We start from the raw sequence: 25,576 nt of genomic DNA, 5'->3' as shown, positions 1-25,576 counted from the left end.
CTATATTCTAGTAAATAGGTGTCTAAACTAGAGGTGCAGTATTTCTTATTAATGTTTGCATCTCTAAATTGTAGATTAATTCATACAAGTTGCAAGGAAAACATATTCAGGGAAACAGATTTATGTATTAATTAATCTAAAGATATTATAATTTTCAAAAATGTTGAACAGTGTACAGGTATTATTTAAAAATAAAATATTTCAAATATTTTCTTTTTAAAAAAATCACCCATTCTGAACAGTTGTCTCTCAGCATTTTATGTTGAGCAAATATTCTGTTTTCCATATAGTACAGCCTAAATAACGTTATTTCCTGAAATTCAAAATACAAACAAAATATATGTATCTGCACACTAGAATATACAAAACCATAAATTGAGAAAAGATCACTGTAATCACTTCACTAAATAATCTAATAGGTACATGATTTTTAACTCTGTTCACTTCCTTTTTTATTTAGAAGAGGACCACATACATTTGAAAAGGCTTTTGAAAGAGCACAGATCCAATGATCCTGTACTATAATCCACCAATATTTGCAGAATACATTAAACACTTTCAAGCATTATGTGCTGAATACTTAACACATTAAATACTCAGGAAATATTGGAAAGTCTGAAAGTGTTTTAATTTAAAAGCTGGGACTCTCAAGTCATTTGTTTCTTTGCTTATGGGTGTTATACATAGTACCACATTAGGTTTAAAAGAAAGTATCTTTCCTCCCATTTTTAACATGACACAGTCTTACCAGCCTTCCATCTTGACTGTGCTAATTCTAACTGTTGCCTAACACCAAATCTTTGGTTCCTCAGCAAGTCAGTGGGAAGTAGCTGCCCACAGAGCTCTTGACCCAGCACCCTACTTTTCAGAGCCTGAACAGCACCTGCCTGCCTGGCATGACTGCTTTGTCCTCCACTCCATGCCAAGGGTGGGAGTGCTGGCTGCCTCCTCACCTCCTCTCTAGCATTGGTCACCATTGGCCATGCCTAGCTCTACACCTGTGCATCACCTGGGAAAACATCATGTGTAAGCACTTGTGTTGGAATTCTTTCCTAGAGGAAGAAACCCCACAAACAGTGATGTGAACCTGCATCATGACATACTGGCTTTTCAGCCATCGAATTTCACAGGAGCATTTTGCTTGCAGTACCAGCCAACATGCCGCCTATAGGGAATCTGGTGTTTTGGTATAAATCAAAGTTCTAGCATTATGCAGGTGATAGCCACTCTGCTTACTATCCTTGGGTGATGATCAGTGAAATGCTCCCATGCTTTAATTAAATCAAGTACTGAATGAAAAACTGTGATTCTGTTCAGCTGCAAGAGGGACACTGAGTTCACAGACAAAAAAGTCGTCATTGTAGCAACTTTTAGCCACAGCTCATCCTTCTGTGATGGAAGGTACGTGCATACAATTAGTCAATATAGCCTATATTCTAGCATTAATCTTACAGTCTTCACTGACACTAAATTGTTATATCACAGCCTCCAAAAATATCTCTTTTTCCCTTTTGACTTTATAGCCTGTTATATCTTTTTTTCACTATCTTTTTTTTTTTTTTTTTTTAGATATCCTTTTGGCTCAAAAACTACTGTGTCCAATCTGTTTGATCTCTCGATGTGAGATGATATTCCAAAAGATAAAGTTGAGCCCCAGAAGATTAATCCCCCTATAAGCACCTGTATATAAGCATGAGAAAGGGCTGTGTGGGGAATGCTTCAGTGGACCTAAGAGCAGACTACTTCTCTGGGCCACTCTGCAGAATATCTATTTCCTCTCCCTGACAGCAGAGAACCAAGAGAGAAACTAGCCTCCTGTGGCTACACTTTGCCTTTCCACAGTAGTCTGTATGGTTGCTGCCATGGATTATCCTCCTGCGTGAAACTACCGAATGCTTTTAATACTTCTGCTTTATGACAAAGTCTACCACAGACATGTCAAAACCCATCCTCTGCCTTATCTGCTGGTCCTTTATATCATAGAGAGACATATTCAAGGTCTCAGTTCTAATTTTCAAGACTCCTATGAGTTCAAACAGCATATCTAAATAAATTGTTTCCATGGGAATATGATGATAGTAAGAAACTTAGAATTTCAATCAAGATTAAACATTCAAACACTTGATGGAGGCTAGACCAAGCTCTTTCTGCCTTCAACCACTAGTGTAAGCCATCTTTCAAAGTAAACCTAAGGAATGCTGTGTTTTTCCAAAATCTGTTTTTTCTGTCTTTCCTATTTTAATTCACTGGCACAAAGTTTTTACAGGATTTCTTCAGCTAAAACCTCAAAAAATAAGGATTTTGGTAGCATTGCCCTTATGATAGAAAACTCCTTAATCAGACTCTAATAATGAAATTTAGGTAAAACCTTGAGACCTACATTCTACTTACACATTGTTTTGCAACACGGGTCAAAACAGTTATTGGGTCTCTCCCTTTTTTATATAGGGGCTTGTATTGTTTATTCTTTTCAGAGTGAAACAAATCAAATATCCACTTTTTTTAAAGGGCTTCTCCATTTGGCTTGTCAGAAGTTATGATCACATTTTCCCTACTCAAACTGAAACGATTATCAGTTTGAGTTGGCAGGATCTGCATGCTGTCCAAATGACAGAAATCCATTTGCATTTTCTAAGATCTCCAAACAAGAGTTTCATGTGGTTGTCTGCTGATGCCCAGCTATGAGAAATACTGCTGTGTGTAAAGCAGATTGTTACTGACTGTTGTTGAGCAACCAGATGATGTATGCTGATCTCACCTTTATAATATCAGCTTATAAAAGTCAACATGCCAATCCTCACTGTTCCCTCCAAATCCTATAGAAGACTGCATGTTTCCAAAGATAATATGAATTTTTAGATTCCAAGTGTCTCTGCTTGCCAAAGCACTATAGGTTCCTGTTTCTCCCTTGGTCTGTAATAGATGCAAAAATGTGCATTCACTATAAACTTCTATTTCTATTTGTTACTTTTCAGATGTCTTATACAATTCAAAGTCCCAGATATGTTAGCAGCAATGTACTTTGTTGCTCTCCCAGTGAGCTAGTCTTGGCTAGGTGCTTGCTCAGTCCCATTTTCTGCGCGGTTTCCACTGCCAAATTTCCTTTTTCCCCAGATAAATTCTCTCTGACCTTGACCAAAGTTTTTAGAACTGCAGAATGTCCAACAGTTTCAAATAATGACATAATCTTAAAACCTTCCTCTTCCTGGCGTAAGCAGTGGAGCCATGCTCTGATCATCAGCTGGCTTTCCTCTCTCTTGTGGATTATTTAACCTTTGAAATCCAAGCATTGCCTGTGTGATCAGAAACAATTTATCATGGACCTGAAGATGAACTGCATTTCTAGGGTGGATCCTTGCCTGTTGATTTTTCAGTTTCATAAATTTACTTACTTGTCTCTTTACCTTAAAAAAAAATCTGCTCTCTTTGAGTGCAAGCCTGGTATCCTGTACCCATTTCCCAGCACCGGAAATGGCAATATTTGTATTTCTTCTAATCATAGAGCATAGACATAAATTTCATCTTCCAGAGCAAACCAGATCTTTTCCACAGCAAATTTAATGCTATTTTCCTAAAGGGCAGTGATTCAACAAGGACTGAATTCAAAATTAATATAACAGAATTTCAGATTTGCTGATTAGCAAAACAGTAAGGAAAATATCTACATACTTGATTCTCTCAACAAGTTCTTGTTGTGGTTTCAGCCCAGCTGGTAACAAAGCATCATGAAGCCACTCGCTCACTCATCCCCCCGCCGGCCATGGTGGGTTGAGGAGAAAATATAAAGAAAAGCTGGTGGGTCGAGACAAGGGCAGGGAGGAATCACTCACTACTTATGGTCACGGGCAAAAGACAGGCTCAACTTGGGGAAGAAACCATATCAATGTAATTTACTACAAATCAAAACAAAACAAGGATGATGAGAAGTAAAACCAAATCTTAAAACACCTTTCCCCACCACTCCTTCCTTCCCACCTCAATGCCACTCCCGATTTTCTCTACCTCCTCCCCACCAGCAGCGCAGGGGGACGGGGAATGGGAGTTGGGGTCAGTTCATCACACACTGTCTCTGCCGCTCCTTTCTCCTCAGGGGGAGGACTCCTCGCTCTTCCCCTGCTCCACTGTGGGGTCCCTCCCATGGGAGATAGTCCTCCATGAACTGCTCCAGCACGAGTCCTTCCCACAGGCTGCAGTCCTTCAGGCACAGGCTGCTCCAGAACAGACTTTCCCATGGAGTCACGGCCATCTTCAGGGTTATCCCCCTACTCCGGTGTGGGCTCCTCCCCAGGCTGCAGGTGGGCATCTGCTCCCCTGCTCCCCTCCATGGGCTGGAGGGGACAGCCTGCCGTCTCACCACGGGCTGCACGGGCATCCCCTCCTCCCCAGCTCCTCCTCCCCCTCCTTCTTCACTGACCTTGCTGTCTGCAGAGGTGTTCCTCTCATATCCAACTCCCCTCCCCTGCTGCAGGTTTCTCGTCTTAAATCTGTTCTCCCTGAGGCGCTACCACTGTCGCTGATGGGCTCAGCTTGGGTCAGAAATGGGTCCAACTTGGAGCTAGGGAAGTTTCTAGCAGCTTCTTACAGGAGCCATCCCTACAGCCTCTCTCCTACTACCACCCCCTCCCCCCACCCCCCCTCTCCAAACCCATAACAGTTCTTAAAGTAGATTTGGGCTTTTTTTGTAATATGGACATCAGCTTTGCAAAACTTCTATGTTCCCAAACCTGTGTCCAGTGGGAAACACCATATAGGTAGATGAGTGTATGAACAGCCACTATAACTTTCCCAACTTTGACCACTACAATATAGATAGGTGTTTCTTATCTAATCCATGAATGAGTTCTGAAAAACTAGCAAATCCACAGGCAGATGATGTATAATAGCAGCAAAGTCCAACAAAACTCCTTCCATCTAAGGCTGTCTGGGAAATTATCCAGTTTTGAGCATTCTCAGTTCTGTTTTTGCCCATTTCTCTTTGTTGATCGTGTGGCTAAAATAAATTAATGTCTTTTGAAATGATTCACATTTCTTCGCATTTGTTCATATCAACAATCTTGTGTTTTCACAGGCCAATTGAAACTATATTGATTCTTGTTCAAGGACTGTAATATGTATCAAGATAACATCTTTCAACAAACAAGCAATAGCCTTCAAACATGGTTTGAGGCATTATATAAGACAAGAGAAATCACTTTGTATTATTACAGCTTTGGCATTACCACAAAAATGTTTTTCCTTTGCCCTTTGGATTAGTTTCCATTTGCCAGTACCTCCTTTTAAAGCCAAGTGTAGAATACAAAATTAAACATAAAACCTATGCCAAATTATCGTGCATCAATGCCAATTGATAAAAATCCTTTTAATCTCAATTTCCAACTTGGTCCAGATGTAAGGTGGCCTTGAATTGGTGATTGCCCTCACTTTTAGAGCAATTGTAAACTCCCACCCTGACCACCCAGAGTTCCACATCTCTCATCACAACACAGCCAGAACCTTTCCAACCCAGATACTCTGTGATCTGCATATCTGAAATGCTACCTGTCACCATAGTCACAAGGCTTCTGGCACCTAATGACTTAGGCAGTACCAATGTGAAAGCAGTGTGCCTAGAAAGACCAGTATTTTGACCACAGTTTGCAATATAAAAGTGAACTGGACTTTTATAGACCTTGTATTGTGGAATTCTAAAAATCATGACAGAGGTGATAATGACATTCCCAGAGACCAGATGAAATATATGTGTGTAAAGGGTGGAGGTGTTTTTTTGCTTTGTGTTTTTAATTGAAACATGGAAAAGATGACAAGGACTGCTGAAAGATTCCCTACAGATTTTGACAAAGCCCTAAGGAATGAGATCTCAATTCTTTTCCTTTTTTGGCTACTGATGTTTACTTAGGTGATGCCTGTTTTACACTTACTCTCATACCAGACTCTTGTTAGGTCAATGACCCATAGACCTTTTTTTTCTTGGATTTAGAGGGTTGCTCTTGAATCCTACCTTGGAAGAGTTTTTTGGTTCTCCCCACTTAAATGTACATCATCATCAAGGAATGAATCTGTATTTGCTTTTTCCTCTTGGCTAGCACTTACATGATTCACTGTTTCATATTTTAGGTATTAAAAATAAAAACCACTACCACCTGGTTATTCATTGTCAAAAACATTCAGAAAATGAACAGAGATACATTTCTGATCCATACCTGCAGAAGATGTAACTGCTAAAATCTCCCAAACTATAGGTTTCACATTTCAACTACTCCTCATGTATTCTGCACAGGAAAGCTACTAAAAGCCCACAAATCATGAGTTTCATATAGACCATATCTTTAAAGATGAACCTCATCAGGCTCAATTTGTAAGGCACCTTTCCTAGCAGCAATTACACATTTATTAGCTATATTAAAACCCAGCTCAACTCAATTATTAGCATCTTGGCTCATATTCCAAAGGCCCAATCTTTGATGATTGAAAATTCACAAATCATTTTGTCTGTTTGGAGACCAACTATGTGAATAGGTCAGGAATTTTTGTGACAAAGCCATTTGAATAAGTTTACCTTACAGTTACATTTGAGCTTTCACAGTTTCTTTCTCCTGCCTACTAGCCAAGCCAGTAGAGTTCATTTACCAAGACACAAGCAAAAATAATGAGAGTGATTTTGGCACTGTCAAAATAGATGATTTTCTTTTGGTGTGCAAATGTTAATTCTTTATTTGGGTGAAGTGCTTCTACTAGCATGATCCATTCAGAATTGACACATTTGTAACAGCTGTATTCAATCTTTTGACACAATCACTGCCTATCTGAATTGCTTCCATTAAACTCATATTGTTTAATATATTTTAGCTTGGAATGGGTTACTGTTTTAAATAACTCAAAACATGTGGAACAAAGATGATACTTCTTTTCACTGTCACAGGTATTAAAGTTTTGTGAATGAAGGTCTTCTTCCATTTGCAAAGCTGTTTCTCTCAGTACACTGTGGCAAGTGATTCAGACAGCATGGCTTACTTGTGATGTGTTTTGTTTCCATTTGGTATTTTAAAATGCAAGTCTAAATTAATCTTTAAATTTGCCAATTTCCATTTTTTCCTGGAAATGTTCAGTGCTGCACAGTGAACCAGGAAAAGCATTTCTGGTAAAGGATGTTCCTTCTCTCAATTTTCAGCTATCACCTTTGGCCTCACATCTTTGGCCTCATCTTCATACACGCATCCAGATCTGGTTATCTAACGAAGCCTTCCTTCCCCTTCACAGGAACAGACCATGCAGCACCACAGAATGACTAAATGGTTGAGGCTGGCAGGGACCTCTGGAGGTCATCTGGCTGAAACCCCTGCTCCAACAGGGCCTCCTAGATCCAGTTGCTGAGGACCATGTCCAGACAGCTTTTGAGTATTGCTGAGGATGGATATTGCATAGCCTCTCTGGGCAACCTGTGCCAGTGTTTAGTCACCCTCACAGTGAAAAAGTGTTTCCTGATGCACAGGAAGAACTTCTTGTGTTTTAGTTTGTGTCCATTGCTTCTTCTGCTGTCACTGGGCAATGCTGAAAAGAGCCTGGTTCTTTCTTCTTTACACCCTCCCTTTAGATATTTATATACATTGATAAGATTCCCCCAGCCTTCTCTTCTCCAGGGTGAACAGTCCCAGCTGTTTCAGTCCCTCCTCATATGGGAGCAGCTCCAGTCCCCAGCAGAACAGAACTACACAATGTCATTACTAGGCCATTTTTTTACTTTCTTGCTCCTTTTCACACCTATTCCTTTGGCCACCGTGCTGAATTAAGCCAAGTAAGTCACCAAGGAATCTTCTCAAAGATTTAAGACTTCTGCATGAATTGGTTTGGGATGATTTGTCTTCTCTTCCTCAAGTCTTTGTGGACCTTGAGAAGAACTGCTGTAAGTGTATAGTATTTCTGATAGCATTTAACTGACATCAAAAAACTGACCTTCACTGTCATCTGCAACTGCTCACTTTCTTTCATCACCGCATTTTACTGTTGAAGTTTTTAAAGCTCTTTTCTGTTATTAAATTCAAAGTTGGCCAAAACTTTAATATCCTCTGTTTTCCAGACAACTTCCTGATCTAGAACAAATTGCTGATTCTCTCTTTAATGTGACTTGACTGTCTGGTTGTTTTGTGGCTGGGTTTCTCAATATGCCTCAATCTTTTGTTCTACCAAAGACTTCACCTGTGCTTACAGGTAATTTTTCGATCTTTCCTGGAAATCCTCCAGCTTGTCCTTGTTTCAAAAAGGGCTTAACTACTTTCATCATCTTAAAAGGTGGCAGAACCTAGCAGTTTCAGATATTTTGCCTACACCAATATAATACATATCATAGAGGTTTGCTCACAATACATTATTGCTCACTTTGTACTACAAGACAGTTGTTATGCTTAAGTCTTTGGATTGACTCAAAGCTAATATTTACTGAAAAATTGAGAACTTGCAAATGATTCTGATTTCACTGTTTTCATTAAGTTCTTCCAGTACAAAGCCTGTGGTTTAAAGAGATTTGAGTTCTAAAGAGATAGCTGTACAAAGTCCAATTTCTTCAGAATTGATTGGGTTGCATCCCATTCTTACTGAGATGTGTACACACAAGTTACTTGAACTACAGATTTTTTTGTTCAAACTAGTTATATCTATAGGGTCATGCCTACCTGCTTCTGGAAAACAGAGAGTTAGGAAACACCTGACAGAACTCAAAGAGAAAGCAGCTCAAAGCACAGAAATCAGAGATTTTGTTGGTCACTGATGTGAATAGGTTTATCTTAGAGGCTCCCTGGTGGCTAAAGCTGTAACAGTGGCCATTATCAAAAAGTCTCCGATTTATTATTGCCTGATCAAGACAGATCAATTAATTCTGAGCATATTCAGGACTTCTGAAAGGTAGGTTACTACAGGTAAACTTGGGGATGACTGACAGGTCCTGAAATGGAGATCGCGTTCCATCACTCTACCTATGCAAAGCACTAACAGAGCAGAGTATGTCAGCACTCCATCATCTCTTGATGAACATCAGGAATTCCCAGATTCTTGATCACACACAATTCCAGCTCACTAATGCATAAATTTCTCTTGGGAAACTTGGGAAAGAAATGGAGGAAGAGAAAAAGGGAGAATGACACTGAAGTTTGTTCAAGTGGGTTTTCAGAGAAAGAAAAATATATGTTCCTGAACAGCAGGCTAGTGCTGTGAGGCAGTTGTGGCAAGCAAGTAGGGCATGTGCCCCATTCATATGCTCATTGATACAGATTAAAACCATGTAATTCTTGAAGACCTGGCCAAGTGCTCACATCCAGGACACCTCATGCTTTGGCTGACACTGCAGGCAGTCTGACTCCAGAAAGCTCTGTAGTATGCAGTGGAAAGAGCTGGAAGCCTCTGTACATGCTGGAGCCTACGAATGCCTACACACTTAGCTGGCATGCTCAGAGAGGGCAAAGTAGTACAAAAGCATTAACTAAGAGACAGAAAGGAAAACAAACTAGCTGAGGAGACAACAAGTTACTTTGCAGGTTGTGATTTGAGAGGAATAGAGGCACATGCCTTCCTGTACGGCGGATGTTTGTGATGCACAGGGAATAGTAGTGGTGGTGGTGGTGGTAAAGCAGGGCAGACACAGCCACGATTAGTCTCCAATTTAGTCAAACACATAATATGAATGATTTTATAGACTGTCAAAGGGCATCCCTTTAACAGGCACTGTATAGTGGGAAGAATATGTTATATTGAGACCACAAAGCTCTGAAATGTACAATTAAAAATATAACTGTCTTTACAGTTCAAATAGCACAAGTTTACATACATGATGGAAATTTATTTAATTATTTGCTCATAACCCTCAGTGTTATTAAATAATTTACCTAAAGGAAGGAGAGTAATGTAAATAATGCATTATTGCTACTATATAGAAATTCTGACAGACAAAAGCTAGTGATGCAATATAGACTTTAAATATCTATTAGTTCATAAAATCTGTATATTAAAAGACTGATAGGCCCACAATTTAATGTAATTTACAGAAATATTTGGAGACACAGAGTATCGCTGTCTAAAAATCCCAATAGTTCTCCAGTGAATTGAGTGAATTAAAGTTTTCTGTATGTTCCCTCTTTTAGAAGACAAAATACCTTTGCATGATTTTTCTTTGTTGCAAGTTCTTAAAATTATGAGAAAGTAATTATCCTAAAATAAATAGGACAACAAATTTCATTTCTATTTTATATTTTGTCATATATACACAACTCATCACAAGTCAGATAACTGGTTAAATCTGAGCAATGTATTTTAGTGTCAATATCAGTAAAGATGTGTACAGAGATCTAGCACCTGTTATTTTAAAACACAATGGAGAGGTATACATCAAATATAGTAGCCTCTCCAGTTGTGGTCATAGGACCTATATGCTGATATTAATGTATTCTAGAGTGGAATGACCTTAAAAAGGTGCTTGAAATTGGACTCATACCCATTGTTGCCTGCTACTGTTAGACATTACATAGTTTTATTTTTATATCTTGAAACATTGCCTTTAAAATTATGGGGATTTACATAGTATGTATATATGTATACTTTTATATTTATAGTTAAAGACTATCCGGTCCAACATCAATTAGCTTCAGGCACTGACTGAAATTTATACTGATTGTCTTTGCAAGTCATTATGCTCAAGCTCCATCAGCACTTTGGGAATCAAACCTGTAAAGCATCTATACCTGCTGAACTTGTCATATGCAATTACAGCATATTATATTAGCAATATATTATTTTCTTAAAAGCATTCAGTCTAATTACAGTTGAACTGCTATTTTGACTTTATTTTCTAATGGTGTGTCTGTTAATTTAATTTACAAGAACAGCTTCTGTTCCATTACTCTCAAATGCTTAAAAGAGAAACAATATTAATTCAAGTAAAAAAAAAATATAGAATTTTACACGTTCTACTATTTTCTGCTACGTCAGTGCAAGGTTTCTTTTGTCAAAGAAGAGCTACCCATTCCCTTCGAACACTGTGCAGTCACACATGTTTATGTCTCTGAAGTTGGCATCTATCTTCTTCTGTTTGGCAACTGTGAAATAGATTGCATCTTTCTTCAGGAGTTCATCTCACTACAGGTAACTGTCATTCCCAAAAGCTACTGATAGATCAACCTTCTCAAAGAAGCATGGTTGTTGTTTCTCTCTCTCTTTTTTTTTTTTTTTTAATTTAAATTACCTATGGCTAAGGTATTAACAACACTGACCACATTTCACAATAACATTATCTTTTATTAGAGATCTTATTTTACATATCCCCATAAGATATAAAACCTTCCAAGAGAATGTATCAAAACCTTCAGCTGAAATCAGTTTGTTTCAGAAATATGAGCACGTAAACCAGACATTTAAGATAAAGGAAGGTTAAGAAAAAAATAATTCTGTAAAGGTATCACTCTGGTATGGAAAGTGATTATGAGGTTTGAAATCATTTCTTACACAGCATTGTCTTTAAAACCATAATGGAAGGCAAGGATGCTTGGTTCTCTTAACCAGTAGTTATAAACCCAGCAGCTATAGAAGTAGACAAAAAAGAAAAGAATATGATTAAATTAGATGGTTAATTCACAGAAAAAACAAGAGCTTAACTGAAATATCCAGTATAACAAAAATACAGCACAAGAATTCACTAAGAGTTGTTGGGAAAAAAACCCAAACCCCAAACCCATCGACAGCCACATTCTGAACCAATTAAAGTAAAATTTATTATCAGACTTTGACCGTAGTTTTGACTTAGTTAAGGATTTCAGGAAAGGATCCCAAATTGAAGGCTGTTCTGTTTCTACACAAAAAATGCAAAACAAAGGAACAAAGATCAGATCTGCTGGTTAAGGAAGATTCAGGCATCATGATTGTACAGCTGATGATGAACAAAAAGACCAAACGCTATATGAAACATCTTTTGGAAGCAATCCCAACAGGCAAAATACTTTAAAACTTTATTGCATCAAAATTTTACTTTTCTGCCTAACAAAACCGAAACAGTATTTTGAAAACTCTCTTGCACAGAACACTTAAAAGTCTCTGAAGCATTTTAATTCTGAAGATGTAACAAAATACATGTTATGAGAAATTTCTGCTGGCAATTCTACCAAGCTTCGAGTTCCAACAAAAAATAGTATTTTCAAATACTACAGCTAAGAAAAGTTACAGTACATGTTTATTGCATGAAAACATCCATTTATTGGATTCATCTGATACTTCTGTTTGTGGTTAGTGGTTCTTATATTCTTGATATAACTTGCACCAGATCCTACTAAGTTCCATTAATTACAAAACACACAGTAGATTGAATTAGGTAGGGAAATCTACACAATCTCAACAGCGATCCAACCTGTGACAATGCATGAAATCAAAGTTTCACTTTCATTTTAAAATAGCCTGTAGCTACATGTTATAATTTGATACATTGTGGAACAACAATGATGAAATTAAATACAGTAGGCAATATTAGACTTAGAAAATAGCACATCTTTTTACCAGTTATGATGACTTTTCATGCATTAGTATTGAAGATAAGCAATGATGGAAAAGTAACTCATAAGCAAGGGATAGGATAGAGAGTTATGAAGATAAATGAAGACAAGGAAATGGGATCATACTGAACTGCATGTTTATATATATTAACTGTAAACAGCAGCTCTACTTAGGGAAATTTTTTTCACACTTGAATGGCTTCAGCACTAAAGACGAATTAATATGTGAAAACAAAGCAAAAATTAAGACTCCATTCTTCAGTAACGTGAACACTGGCAATGTAAGTGAGGTTGCAAGTTTGAAAAATGTTGTCTAAAATATAGGCACGTGATTCTGAATTAACAGGTCACCACAGTCTGTGATATGCAAGCACATGTTTTGATGAGTTTGCAAACTATGTCTTGCTTACTGTCAACTCTCTGCATCAAGTTGCAATTTCCTTGAAAGCAACTGAATTTAGATTTTACAGTAATTCTTGTTCTTTGTCTGTTTCATGTTATGACATCATTTTAATACATTCAAATAGTCAAAATGTTCAGAATAAGATAGCACAAACTTGGTGCAGGAGGACATAGATCAGAGTGTGGCCAGCATTGTCAAATAGGAGATACACAGCTTAAGTATTATATAAACTACCTTTCCCCCAAAAACATTAACATAGACACCAAAATGGTAACAAGACGTATCAAAAAATAAGGCACATTTATCTTGATATGGTAATCTTGAAATAGAAAACTCATTTCAGAGAACATCAGTATCTAAATGAGTTTCATAAAAAATCTTGTATTCATGATAATTATGGACATTTCTCATCATACATGATAATGGAATAATTGCACATATCCCAGTGTGTCAAGTAACAAAATGGGAGTTTTATTAAACATTTCCATTGCAAAATTATTTTGTAGGTTCATGTTTTCCTATTTACATAACTCAGGTGAATGGTAGAAGTATTAAAACCTACCATCACTCATCACAAGTACTGCAGGCTTTCGTTTTACCACAATTAATAATCCCCTTTGTGTTGAATAAATTGAAATTAATTGTGGAATAAATTGAGATTATTGTCATTTATAGAAATGATTGTAAATATTTGGACATTAGCTACTATACAAATATTTTACTCCACTTTATTTCCAAGCTGCATCAGGACTTTCTACGCTGAATTATTTGTACATAAATTCATCAAGGATCAGCTAAGAAGGCTGTTTAAAATCCAATCCCCTGTTTATGAAAATTAAAACACCAGAAACATCATTAGTTAGCATTTAACCTGAGATTTAATCTGTTGAGAGGTTAACATCCTTAGAAATTTCTTCACTTGTTGCATTAACTTATACTGATGTTGCCATTTTGTGGGAAAAAAGAAAAAAAAAACAAACAAAAAAATCACCAAAAAAGTTGCTTGCAACATGGCTTTTCACTGTGTTGGTAAAAAAAAAATCATAGAATGCATGTTTTTCTCACAGTATCCAGAAGCTGGAATAATAATAATGTGCTTCTTATTGCACGAGAAACTTGGAGGAGATATAATTGCAGATTCCTCTTCTTTATCTGAGTATTAAAGCCAGATTTCATCTTAGCCGAATCCGGAATGTATTTATCTCCATAGAACTCATATTTATTTCACTTATATTTCTGGCATCCAGAGATGAATGCATCAGAGATAAAGATGCGGGTGTAAGACTTTCCACTCTGAATTTGTTAAAGAGTTTATGCACCTTTATCTGGAAAAAAAGAAATATGTTTAGAAAATACAGTATATACCTTAAAATTGCCTTTAACCTAATCTCTAACAATGATCCAAATGATGCATCTCCTTACAGGTATCAGCATGGCAATTCTTAACAAAGATTATGAATATTTTTAAGTACCACATCTCAAATGCCATAGGCTAAATTAGATCTTTTTAGGCAGTGTTCACTTGCCACATTTCAAAGCAAGTAAGTTAAATCAATGTATTAAAAAACTGATCAGAAATATTTGGACTAAAGCTCTTCATGTTTCTAAACAAAACAACACTTACTCTTCTACTTAAATAAAATCCCAAACCTATTTCAAAATTTGGTTACAAAATTCCTACAGATTCATAACCATCCAGTCCATCTGTAACCCTCAGAACAAAGTTGTATGATTTATATTTCATAATTTTATGTATCACATCAATTCTATGGCAATTGCAAAACACTCAGATATTTGCAATGGTCATGTGAGTGAGTATGTGTAGACAAAGGACATGCTATAATAAGCAACAGTTTTGAAAGTAACAGTCATATATTTTTTGGATATTATTAACGTGATACACTTCAGAATATGTTATTTGACTGTTTTTACTAAGTAAAGTTCTGAAACACTATTAAAAAATTATATGAGAAATACTGATCAGTGTTATATGAAAACAACGTTTACAGGAAGTTAACGAGACTAAAACTGACCTAGAAGTTTACTTCCTGATGCTTACATGGTCATTCCCACACATCAGCAGATCCGTATCTTTATCAGATGGAAAGCAATTTTCAAGATAAACTGAACTTTTATCCTGAAAGTGTAACTCTTGAGAAATAACTACCTAGAGTTCACCTATAATTTGACTTAAATGTTTCTGCAGTACTTATAAGGTAAGCTACCCATAAAATGTCAGTATACCTTTCCCTGAGTAGTGGAACAGAGAAGACCCATGTCTCTGTTTGAAAATCTACAGTCAAATCCCTTTCTGTGAAGAATCAGAGCAGCTTCATCAGACGGCTCAGTATCTACCTACAAATAAACAAAATAAAAAATTATTCAGAAAGCAGCAGAGCTAGATAGACATTTTAGGACCTCATAAAATTATTGTAACCTTACAGCGATAGAGCCACTTATGCCTTAAATAATGTTCAGCCTAGACTGAACAGTCATGCTTCTTTTAATGTTTATAAGACTAAACATAGAAAGAACTAAACAGCGGAGAGTTTGGATAAAGAAAGTACTACAGAATATAAATGTAAGTTGTTAACCAAGGAGTTCAAAGCTCAATAGATGCACATGTACAGATTCAGAATTTAAGTGTAGCTATCACAGTTGTATTAACTGGCTTCCCAGAAAAATTACATGGTAAAACCAAAACCAAGCTAGACATCATATGCTAATTACAATAGCCAGTTTTAAATACTCATTGTGACTATGTTCCATCAAAGCTGTCCTCTAAAATCTAACTCAGCTTAAGGTGTATATGAAACTGTACACCAAAATACAAATATTAAATAAATTTTATGCTTATAGAAGAGGCATACAGGGCTCTTGAGCCTCAATACACATCAAAGAGCAACCCAAGAGTAACCTACAATCTCATCTTCCTAGTTTGGACCCAATCATTAAAATCACTTAGAACAAATGGTGATAAGGATAGCGTATAAATGCCTCAAATCAGAATCTTATTTTGATATGTGCTTCAGAAAACAAAGTCATAGCCCAGCACTGGCTGGGAAACTTCAATCTACACAAAAACTTGCTATCTTCTCACCACAGGAGTGGCACGTGACAAGATGTCCTTCATGCTGCAAGCTGTTCACTGTATCACTACACTCACCTTAGTAATTTATTTTCTAAGATGCATTACTTTATTTCTTTTTTGTTGTCATTTTACATTTTTCAGCTCTTCATCTTACTACACATATAATAAGGGCATAAAAAAGATGGTTCTATCTGCAGCCATGCCAGCTCTTCGGGCTATTTTTCTCTAATTTATTTCTGGTTTACTTGTTTTCATACTGGTGCTTTTTTCCAAAAGTCTCTGCCATGAGTTAAGTTCATTTCTGGTACTTCAGTAAGTATCTATTGCCCTGGAGAAACCCATGCCAACAAGCATTAGGCACTTTGTGATGCTTTAGCTCTTGAAGGTGTAACAAACAAGAAGGGTCTTAATCTAACACGCTTCAGATCAAAAGCAATTTTCTCATAATAAAGGAGATCTTGGAACAGCTTGAACTAGCTTCTTGGAAACCCAGCATGACACAGCTACCTAGTATGACAAACTGATAGTATTAAGTACTCATTCAGATAATAAGAAATGGTAAACTGACAGTGTTTTCTGAGTTCCTCATTTAAAAGAGTAAAAATTTATTCATCAGTATTTGGAATTGAAGTGAGATACTTTGCAGTAAAACATTGACTGGTAAAAACTTTGCATAGTTTTCAAATCATTAATAAAACTCAGTTTGAGAAGATTTTCATGAACAACATTAGCTTATAACCACCTAAAATCAAGTTTTTAATTAATGAATGATGTCTACAGTAAGCATATTCAAACAAGCTTGCAGTACTTCATATCACTGATATCTGAAAAAATTCTTATCCTGTTTATTGGAACACTGGTACCACTTTCTACATTAAGTAAGGTAATAATGATGATGTGACAAAATTATTTTCTGTCTCCAACTATGAAATACCTGACTTGGTTTTTACTGTTGCTGATGTGACAGTGTTGCACTTAAAAGTAGACATTTTTATGCACGCAAAATAATACCATCTGCCTAAACATCAGTTAGTGAAATAATGAAATTCATACTGCAAAAGCCTGACTTCCTACAGGGTAAATTGGTGTTAGAAATGACGAGCCAGTAATGGGTATCAAAACTTTCTCTATTACAGTGGAATTATCTTGCAGTAATCTGCATAACAAATGCATGTACGCATTTCAAATGATGGCATGAATATTTAATCTCTCAAGTTTTTAAAATTAAATATTATCGTAATTAAAAAGATTTAAACCAGAAAGTTAATAAACAATTAATGACACCTAAGGGAAAAGAGTTTTGGTAAGTATAAACATCTATGATATAGTAGCCAACCTTTTAGAATTCTAAGGATTTTATCATGCACATAGCATCCATGTGTAATAAATTAAGAAGTTCTAACCTATTATCAAAGCAGGAGTAAGACAGTAAGTTGCCACAGCCTCCATATCTACTTTAACTTACCTCTTCTTATATCATCTCTAGGTAAATTAGATTAAGTGTATGCAAGCCTAAGGAATGTCTGAGCAAGGATGAAGCTAATTTACATCAAATACACCTTCTAAACATGACCATGTTAACTGCATGAAAACCTGTAACAAATTTATCAATTTGCAACAAACAACATCCTTAATCTTGTAAAACTTCACAGCATTGTTATATGACAAAAATTCCTTAACTACTGGACTATCAAATCTCTGACTGTTTTTCTTGGAAGAGCTGCCAAAATTTCATTTAATTTTGATCTCTGAGAAATAAAATGCAGGTCTCACATCAGGCTTCTAGATGGAAAAACAAATTTGCTAGGCTTTCTCATAAGTGTTATCCCAGGACAATGCTGCTAAAATTTTGATGAGAAAGAAAAACCATTTAAACACTTTTTTATCTGATTACTGTAAGCTAACAGAAAAGTTAGCTAACAGGAATGCATTGAAAAGTTCAAGCAGCATGAGAAAAATATGTATTTATATTTAGTATAGAGGGACAAATTTACTCAGTTTTTAAATCTTGAAGCCCAGTCTATTTACCTTAGGCAAAACCTGTGTCAAGAAACTTAAAAACTGAGCTTTATTAAAAATTTCTTTAAATTTCATATTCCTAAGGCATTGGACTCTTCCATGACAAGATCACATATCTTAAAAAAATAGCAATATTCTTCCCACTGAGAGGAGCAGAGTTTAAAGGGAAACTAGGAATTTCCTTACATTTTTTTCTTGATTATGCTTTAATGCATGCTCATGCTTTCATTTCTGCCTTAAATCCTTTAATTTGGTACTCTTTTATGTGACATTGTAATGATATAATTTCTTGAAAATCAACTTCAACAGCTAAAGCAATGGAGTAGTCATCTACATTTCTGGAAAAAATTGCATTACATAATTAGCCAGAATTATGACACTTCTCATTCAAACTTTTGGAAGACAGAGAAAGGAAGCAGAAAGTGAGGACAGATTTAAAAAGGCTATTCTGGCATGCAAGAAATTATTTGCAAGGCATAGTGCTATTTCTGCTGTCAGGAAGAACTGTTCTGTACCTATAACGACAGTGTTCCTATCCTATGACTACTGATAACTTTCACTGTGAAATGCAAAAAGTAATGCTGCAAGCTCAAGAGCTGTCAATCAAATAATCATTGAAATACACAATTGTGGACAGGGGAGAGATCATGGCCTCAAACAATCTTATACCAACTGGGACAGTGGGGCCGGTATAGCCCAGATAAAATTGTAGAATTCACCTATGAGTAGTAACATTGAACTCAAAAAAGCAGACACAGAGGTAGCCCTCCATTTCACAGGTTTCACCAGCACATGATACAAACAAGGGGAGGAAGTTTAGGCCTTGAAAAGGGAGAGGGGGCATGCTCAGGAAGGTCTGCCCCTGAACTTGACATGCTGAAGCAAACAGGTGTTACTGGCTGAGGTAAATGAAGAGATTTTACAGTGAAGTGTGGAACACACACTTCACATGAAGATTTAATTTCAATATGAAGCTTTCTTCTAACCCTTCAAAGGCATAAGACCCAATAAGAATCAAGAGTTATCCCACTTTGAAATTCAAAATAAGAAACAGTCACAGCTGAAGGAGTGTACATGAGATTGAATTACTAACAGAGAAAGTGTGAGAAAGTAAACTAATTCTTTGAGTTTTAAAATAAGGAATTAAGACTAAAAATGACAAACTATGATAAAACAGTAGCTAATGGCAATTTTTGCAGATATTCTGAATATAATCTGAGGTTATTATAGATGAGCAGTTCTACCTCAGCCGCCATGGAAACCCTAAGGGAGAAGGGAAAACTGTAGTTTGTAAGTGCGTGCTGCAGAATTAAAAAGGGATTTCATCTATGGTAACAGCACTGGTGAGTGATACTGCAATACACCATAAAGTTAATATACCCACATTTTAAAAAGTGTTGAAAAACTTAAAAGAATTTATAGAAGAGCTGGTGGAAGAAGGATGCACAAACAGTTCCAATTCTATAATTTATCAAACAGAAAATTGAAATATGGTGGTTACAATTGTGTAAGTTCCTTTGCAAAGAAAAAAATATTGAGTACAAAATAGTTTTTTTTTTATCTGGTGGTTTGTTTCGCCGGGTTCTTTTGGGGTCGTTGGTTTGGTTTTTTTTGTAAACCTACCAGAGAACAGTTTCACAGGAACGAAGGATTGTAAGCTGATGTTAGAATAATTAAAATAGGTCTTGTATTTAAGCTTAAAAATATTTTAACAATTTATTCCTGTGGATGTTAGGATGCAGTAGATTTTCTTTCAGTCTTCCAAATGGAATCAGATGGGTTTAAAACTATATGCTTTATTAAAAACACAAATTATTTTACTCAGAAGAAAGTCTAATGACCTTAAATTTAATTCTTCTTAATACAGAAGAGGCCAAAATATATGAACCCTTCTGCTCTTCAACTTTGGGAATGCATTGAAATGTGCCCCCTCCAGAGACAGAAAAATGTACTATGCATATTATTATGTTGTCGAAAAACAATTCCTGTATTTCACGTTACTCAGACGCAAGTCTCTAGTTCCTGCAGAATTAAGAAAAACTAGTCATCATGCTGCAGTTTATCATATTACATAAACCCCCCTCAAATTACTTTCCTAGAATGAAGTAATTGATTAAGCTATTTTAATAAGCTGTATCATGTGTTTGCTCATATAGTGTTTTGACCTTACCTTTGATTGGATTGTCCTCAGATTGACTATATGCATGTCACAAGGCATGGCTGACATGAGTGGAGAAAAAGTGTTTAGCATCTCTGGGACACCTGAATCTGCATATGTTGTCATTAGAATTACAGGATGATTTAAGAAAGAAGAAGTCATATGGCTAAGAAGTGAGGGAAAACTGACTGATGCCTTCTCTTCATTCTGCAAAATATAAGAGAAAATGTTTGCAAACTCAAGTTAATATACCATCAAGTCTAAATTTTGAAACCCACTTACTTTATACATGATTCCATTAATTTCATAGAAAATTGTAATTTATAGATTGTCCATTTAATTACTTTTGGAAACTTCTGATCATCCGTTAATTCTCTTTTACTACTATGTATACATCCTGGTTTTACAAACCATTAGTAAGTCTTTCAAATGATCATTAGATGACACCTCATTTTATACCGTTCCTCATTTTTCTGTGTTACCCCTTGATGTGTAAACAATGTAGTTTAGAGAAAGAAACTAGCTACTACTCCAGCGAGTTGCTCCTATCTATTCAGTGTCTACTTGAATACTGACAGCCAGCTAGTCTTCTGCAGGCTTCCTTTTCTGCATACATTTTCTGTCCTGTATTCCTTATATACTTGCTTCAGATTCATCTAACTTGTATCCTACATCCCTCTTTCTTCTAAAATCTAGCTTAAAACTGTTTGCTGGAAGTTTTTGCAACTAGCATCTTTGTCTAAGTCAACAATGCAAAGGATTTCTTTCAGCAGTTTTATTTCAATGCCATGCCAGCAGGAACTGAAAGGACTCTCTCCAAAGATTTTACAAGTTTTGTACCTTCCCAAGTTTTGTATTTCCAGTGCTTTTACATGGCTGCAGAAGCTGTGTTACAAACCCAAGACAACCAAGTCCTACATATTCACAACAGTTAAAGCTCCACAGAAGCCAGAAAAGAAAACAAAAGAAACTTTAAAAAGGCAATTTCTGTTTTAGAAAGTCAGTGAAGATATGGTAGAAGTGGGTGAATACTTATTTTGCTCTTCTTTTTCCTTGCATAATTAATCAGATAAATCCCTGCATGTTTATAGTTAACAGGTGATTTTTAGTGAAAACTTTGCAGAAAGTTTACCGAAAACATAGTACCTTAAGCCTTGATATCTTAAATTTGCATTTCATGATAGGCTGAAAACATGGGAATAAAAAATAAATGGGAGATACTTAAAGGAAAGGGGAGGATTATTTATCAGCTTATAATGGACAACCATAACAGTAATTCCTGTTTTGGGGTGTGTATGCAGGTATGAGTATTTATTTATACCTCTTCAGTAGCATTAAATACATCTGACAGTGTAGCAATTGAAAATATGCCAGAGCTGAATTGATGATAATTTGTTTTATTCTTAGTGCTTTTCTTAGTAATGACTAACACTGTTTGCCTCTTTGGTAGCTACTAAGCATTGAGGATAGTTATTTTTATAGATCTATTATGACCCCCAAATTACTTTCAAAAAATGGTAATAGTTGATAGTTGTAGAGGATTGCTCCTCCATGCGCCTCACTACATTTATTTACATTGAATTCCACCTGCCACTTTACTGCATGCTTAATCAGTCTTGAGTCCTCCAATTCTTCAGTTATCCTTAATTTTTTTTTTACCACCTTGAATAATTCAGCACCACTGGCAAACTTAGTTGCCATGATTTTCTTCTTTTCCAATTAAAGTATGAGCAAGCTTGCTCTAAGTACAGCTAAAGGTAAAAGTCTTTAGTTCAAGTGACTGCATGCATGCTCTACCCACAGGGAAAGTGTGCACATATATGTTCTTTCAAAGAAGAATTTACTGTTTCACCCCAGAAGGAATGCTGTTTACTCTGTTGCCATAGATGTGCTAAAGTCAGTCAAAACATTTTATCAACAATTTTCTTACTCTTATTCAGTCTTTTTTTTTTTCCGTAAAGTAAGTTGATTGCTTGCATCTGAGAACTTAAAAAGGTCTCCTAGAATATCTTACAAATTACACATGAATCAGTCAAATAATATATTCATCCTATTAAACTATTTAAAACAAAAGATGTATCAAAAGCTCTTGCAACTGGTTCCCAGTTCTAGGCATGTTACCTAAGAACAAGCAGAAGACAAACTACTGTCCAGCAATAACAGTTATTTGAGATCAGTTTTTCATATGTACATTTAAACAATGGACATTCATACTGAAAGCATTTGAGATCAGCGATTTTGCCTAAACAGAATTAATGTTCAGCCATTTCCTCTACTTTAAACTATTCCCTAACATACACTACAAACATGTTGAAGTAAGAAGTACATCTCACATCCAACACAGTTCTCCTCAACTCCAGATTTCTCAGATTTAAGGGACTCCAAGGAGCTGGAAGGAGAAATAACATTTTTTTGTTTTTTTTTTTAAATTTTTTTTTATCTACATGCAAATTCTCACTGTAAGACATCCCAAATACTTACTTGGAGAAAGGCCACAGTTTCTTATGGGAAGAGTGACTGAAAAATCATTCTACTAAGTGCAACTTTATGCCTGGAAGTACAGTGCTTGCTGAAAACAAACAGAACTCATTTAGATGTCCCCATAATTTCAGAAACAGATGTTCCTCTGAAAATCCCACCAAGGTCATTTGAGAGGAAGAGTCATGAGATCTTTCTGAAGGCTTCTGTTCCACGTACAGAAAAATACTGTTTACATAAACACAAGCATGATATCCATGAGTCAAAACCTTGCCCCAATCCCAGAGATCAGCAGTACAGGAAAACATGGGAGGCAAGTTTGTATATTGGTTGACATGAAAGTAAAATATAGCCCATAGTAAAAATATCAGATGAATCCTCAGCCTTGTCTAGGAAAAGATAGCACTGGGCAGGTCAATCTTCTAGGACAGAATCCTTCAAAGCTTTCTCTAAGGCTAACAGAAGTAATGAGAATAAAAAACAGTGGTTTTAATATAAAGATGCAGTAACATATATCGCAGTTGAGAAACCAGGAAAGACGGAAGGAAAGACACTGGCAACTTTGAAGAAGAATGTGGGAGGGAGAGAATCATTTACTATTAATGGGCAGTGAGACAAAATCCCTACGTAAACTGTAGCAGAACCATAAAGAGTGGCTCCTCAATTCCTAGATTCTGGAAATAACTGAGGATTGCAGAGAAACAGAGTCTTGAAGGATTCTGGCAAATGCTAGAACCAGAGCTGATTCAACTCAGCTCAATTTTACTCCCACTGTGTTTGGATGTTTTATCATGGGCATAAGCATTGTACTTAAGCATTATCCACTTTGAAACTTTGAAAAGCTGCACTAAGTCTTAGGTGGAGATTTTATCCTGAATCTTGTATTCCCACATCTGGAACCACAGTCAGCTTTGGATGACTGCACCAACAGAAGTGCAGTCATTCAGTCAATCTATGTAATAGCAATGGGAATAGAGAATAGAGCAGGTGTAAAAGCTGCCAGGAGACCAAGGGAAAAAGAGTTTTTCAAACACTGTGAAGACAATGCTATCACAGAAGATCCAGAAGGGACACTTCAAATCCCACTCCACCCTAGATACATCACAGCCATGAAAGGATTGGAGTATATCCTTCCCCTCCCAATCTAGTGATTCAAAATTTAAACAGGACTCTGGGGAAAGAGAGATGGGAAGGGTTTGCATGTACAGACAACACATTTGGAACAATACCCTATATGCACATTCACTGTGTGGGCAGCTTTCAGCAGTACCCTGCTGATGCTAAGTCAGAAGACATTAGTCCCACAGTCTCCATCAAATTAAGGTACTGCTCACTCAAAAGTGGCATTATGTCCTCAACTTCAGTGCCAGTGTTTAGCACTCAAAGTGTGAATGGAGCTCCACTGGCAGCCTTACAAACATTATGCACTGGCAAGATTCTGATGAATGCCACTGATATATCTGAGTGCTGGCTTAATGAGCTCTAATCAAAGCAAATACTGCTTTTTTAAACTACCTTACAGCACATTCACGTACAGTTATCCAATTAGAAACTGTGCTGAAATACAACCCCTTGAATGACTGTGCAATAGATGTAAACAAATCCTCACATAGGATCTTTCCTTGTCATCAAAAGTAAGGTGAATAATTCTAAACTTTTAGTTTTGAGAAAAAAACAAATGAACAAACCACACTCCAGTATAATCTTAGGTTACAATTTGCAACAAGTTCTAAGAATGGCCTCATCTGTAAAAAGTGCCCTTATATCAGAAATGAGCTATTTTATCAATAAACAGAGGATGGAACAGATTAAGACAAGACTCAAAGGGTTTTCTGGTAAAAGTTTAAATTGAGGAACTGAGGTCCTTAATTAGAGGGGAAAAACGCTAATTAGACTCTTCAGAAATCACTTAGTTATTGAATGGAAAAAGAAATTAAAAATACTGTAAAGAAGAAAGTAAAGCTGAAGCTGTTGATAACTGGACTTCAATTGAGCTAAGAGAAACAAATAACTTTTCAACACAGACAAGTAGTCTAAAATTTCCTATACGAAAGTGAGGAAAGGAAACTGAGGCAGGCAGAATATCAAATCACAAATCTTGACTATTTACTCCTTCTCTAGACTGTTCTCTGCTGTGAAGAACCCTAGTCAGGAAAGAAATTTAATTGTAAGTCCAAAACCCCACCAGCATCCAAACGATCTGATCAAACATCCTGAAACGTGGATGCTGACTTTGGATGTCAGTGCATTCAAATAAAAGCTGGAAACAGATAGAATTCTGGGCCTGCTAAATCAAGGGATGCAGATTAAAATAGTCTGATACCAAACCACCTGGACTATTCCTGGAAGAAAAAAGTCTCTCACTCACTCTCATGTTGTGTGAGGAAACAATTTTTATCAACTTTCTCTGCCACGTGTTCAGAAAACCAACTGGCAGCACTCTTCAAAGAAGAATGTTTCTGGACTGGAAAAATCTAATCCGTGGAGTAAAAAGACTCTTCAGAGCATCTCTAGTCTGAAACATAGGGAGACAATATTATTAAATATCTCTCCATCATAATCTGGCAACTGACAGCAACTGACATGGTCAGCCAAAGAACCTAAAGGTTCCCAAAGACAAACATGGAAAGAAAAATTTGTTCCTTTCTGTACAATCCAAAGATTGACAATCCATCTGCATGTTTCATGAGAATCTGCTTCTACATGAGAAACCGGTTGGGCAATACTGTGCTAGCCTGCTTATAGGTGAGAAACAAATGGCAGACAACATCAAGGACTATGTGAATATGCAGTTTTACAACACATGACAAAAATAAGTGACAGGTATGGACAGATGCCTTAGCTTTAAATTAGATACATTCTTCCCCAAATGCAAACATCTTGAATCCTTTACTATGTAGAGTACT

General features: G+C 36.4%; 1 protein-coding gene across 2 annotated transcripts in view; it reads right to left on the bottom strand.

The window, feature by feature from the left end:
• Positions 1–11,262: 11,262 nt before the first annotated feature.
• Positions 11,263–25,576, bottom strand: part of MAN2A1 (mannosidase alpha class 2A member 1) — a 128,388-nt gene continuing 114,074 nt past the window's right edge. For both annotated transcript variants that reach the window (XM_075020578.1, XM_075020579.1), the window contains 3 exons: positions 20,205–20,399; positions 15,169–15,279; positions 11,263–14,249 (listed from right to left, as the gene is read on the bottom strand). In XM_075020578.1, the coding sequence (XP_074876679.1) occupies positions 14,097–14,249; positions 15,169–15,279; positions 20,205–20,399 (459 nt within the window). In that variant the 3' untranslated portion in view covers positions 11,263–14,096. The remainder of the gene's footprint in view (positions 14,250–15,168; positions 15,280–20,204; positions 20,400–25,576) is intronic.

This window comes from Buteo buteo, chromosome Z (genome assembly GCF_964188355.1).
Source record: "Buteo buteo chromosome Z, bButBut1.hap1.1, whole genome shotgun sequence".
NCBI lineage: Eukaryota > Metazoa > Chordata > Aves > Accipitriformes > Accipitridae > Buteo > Buteo buteo.
Note: the sequence above shows the minus strand (reverse complement) of the source record. Positions and strands in the feature narration are given on the sequence as shown.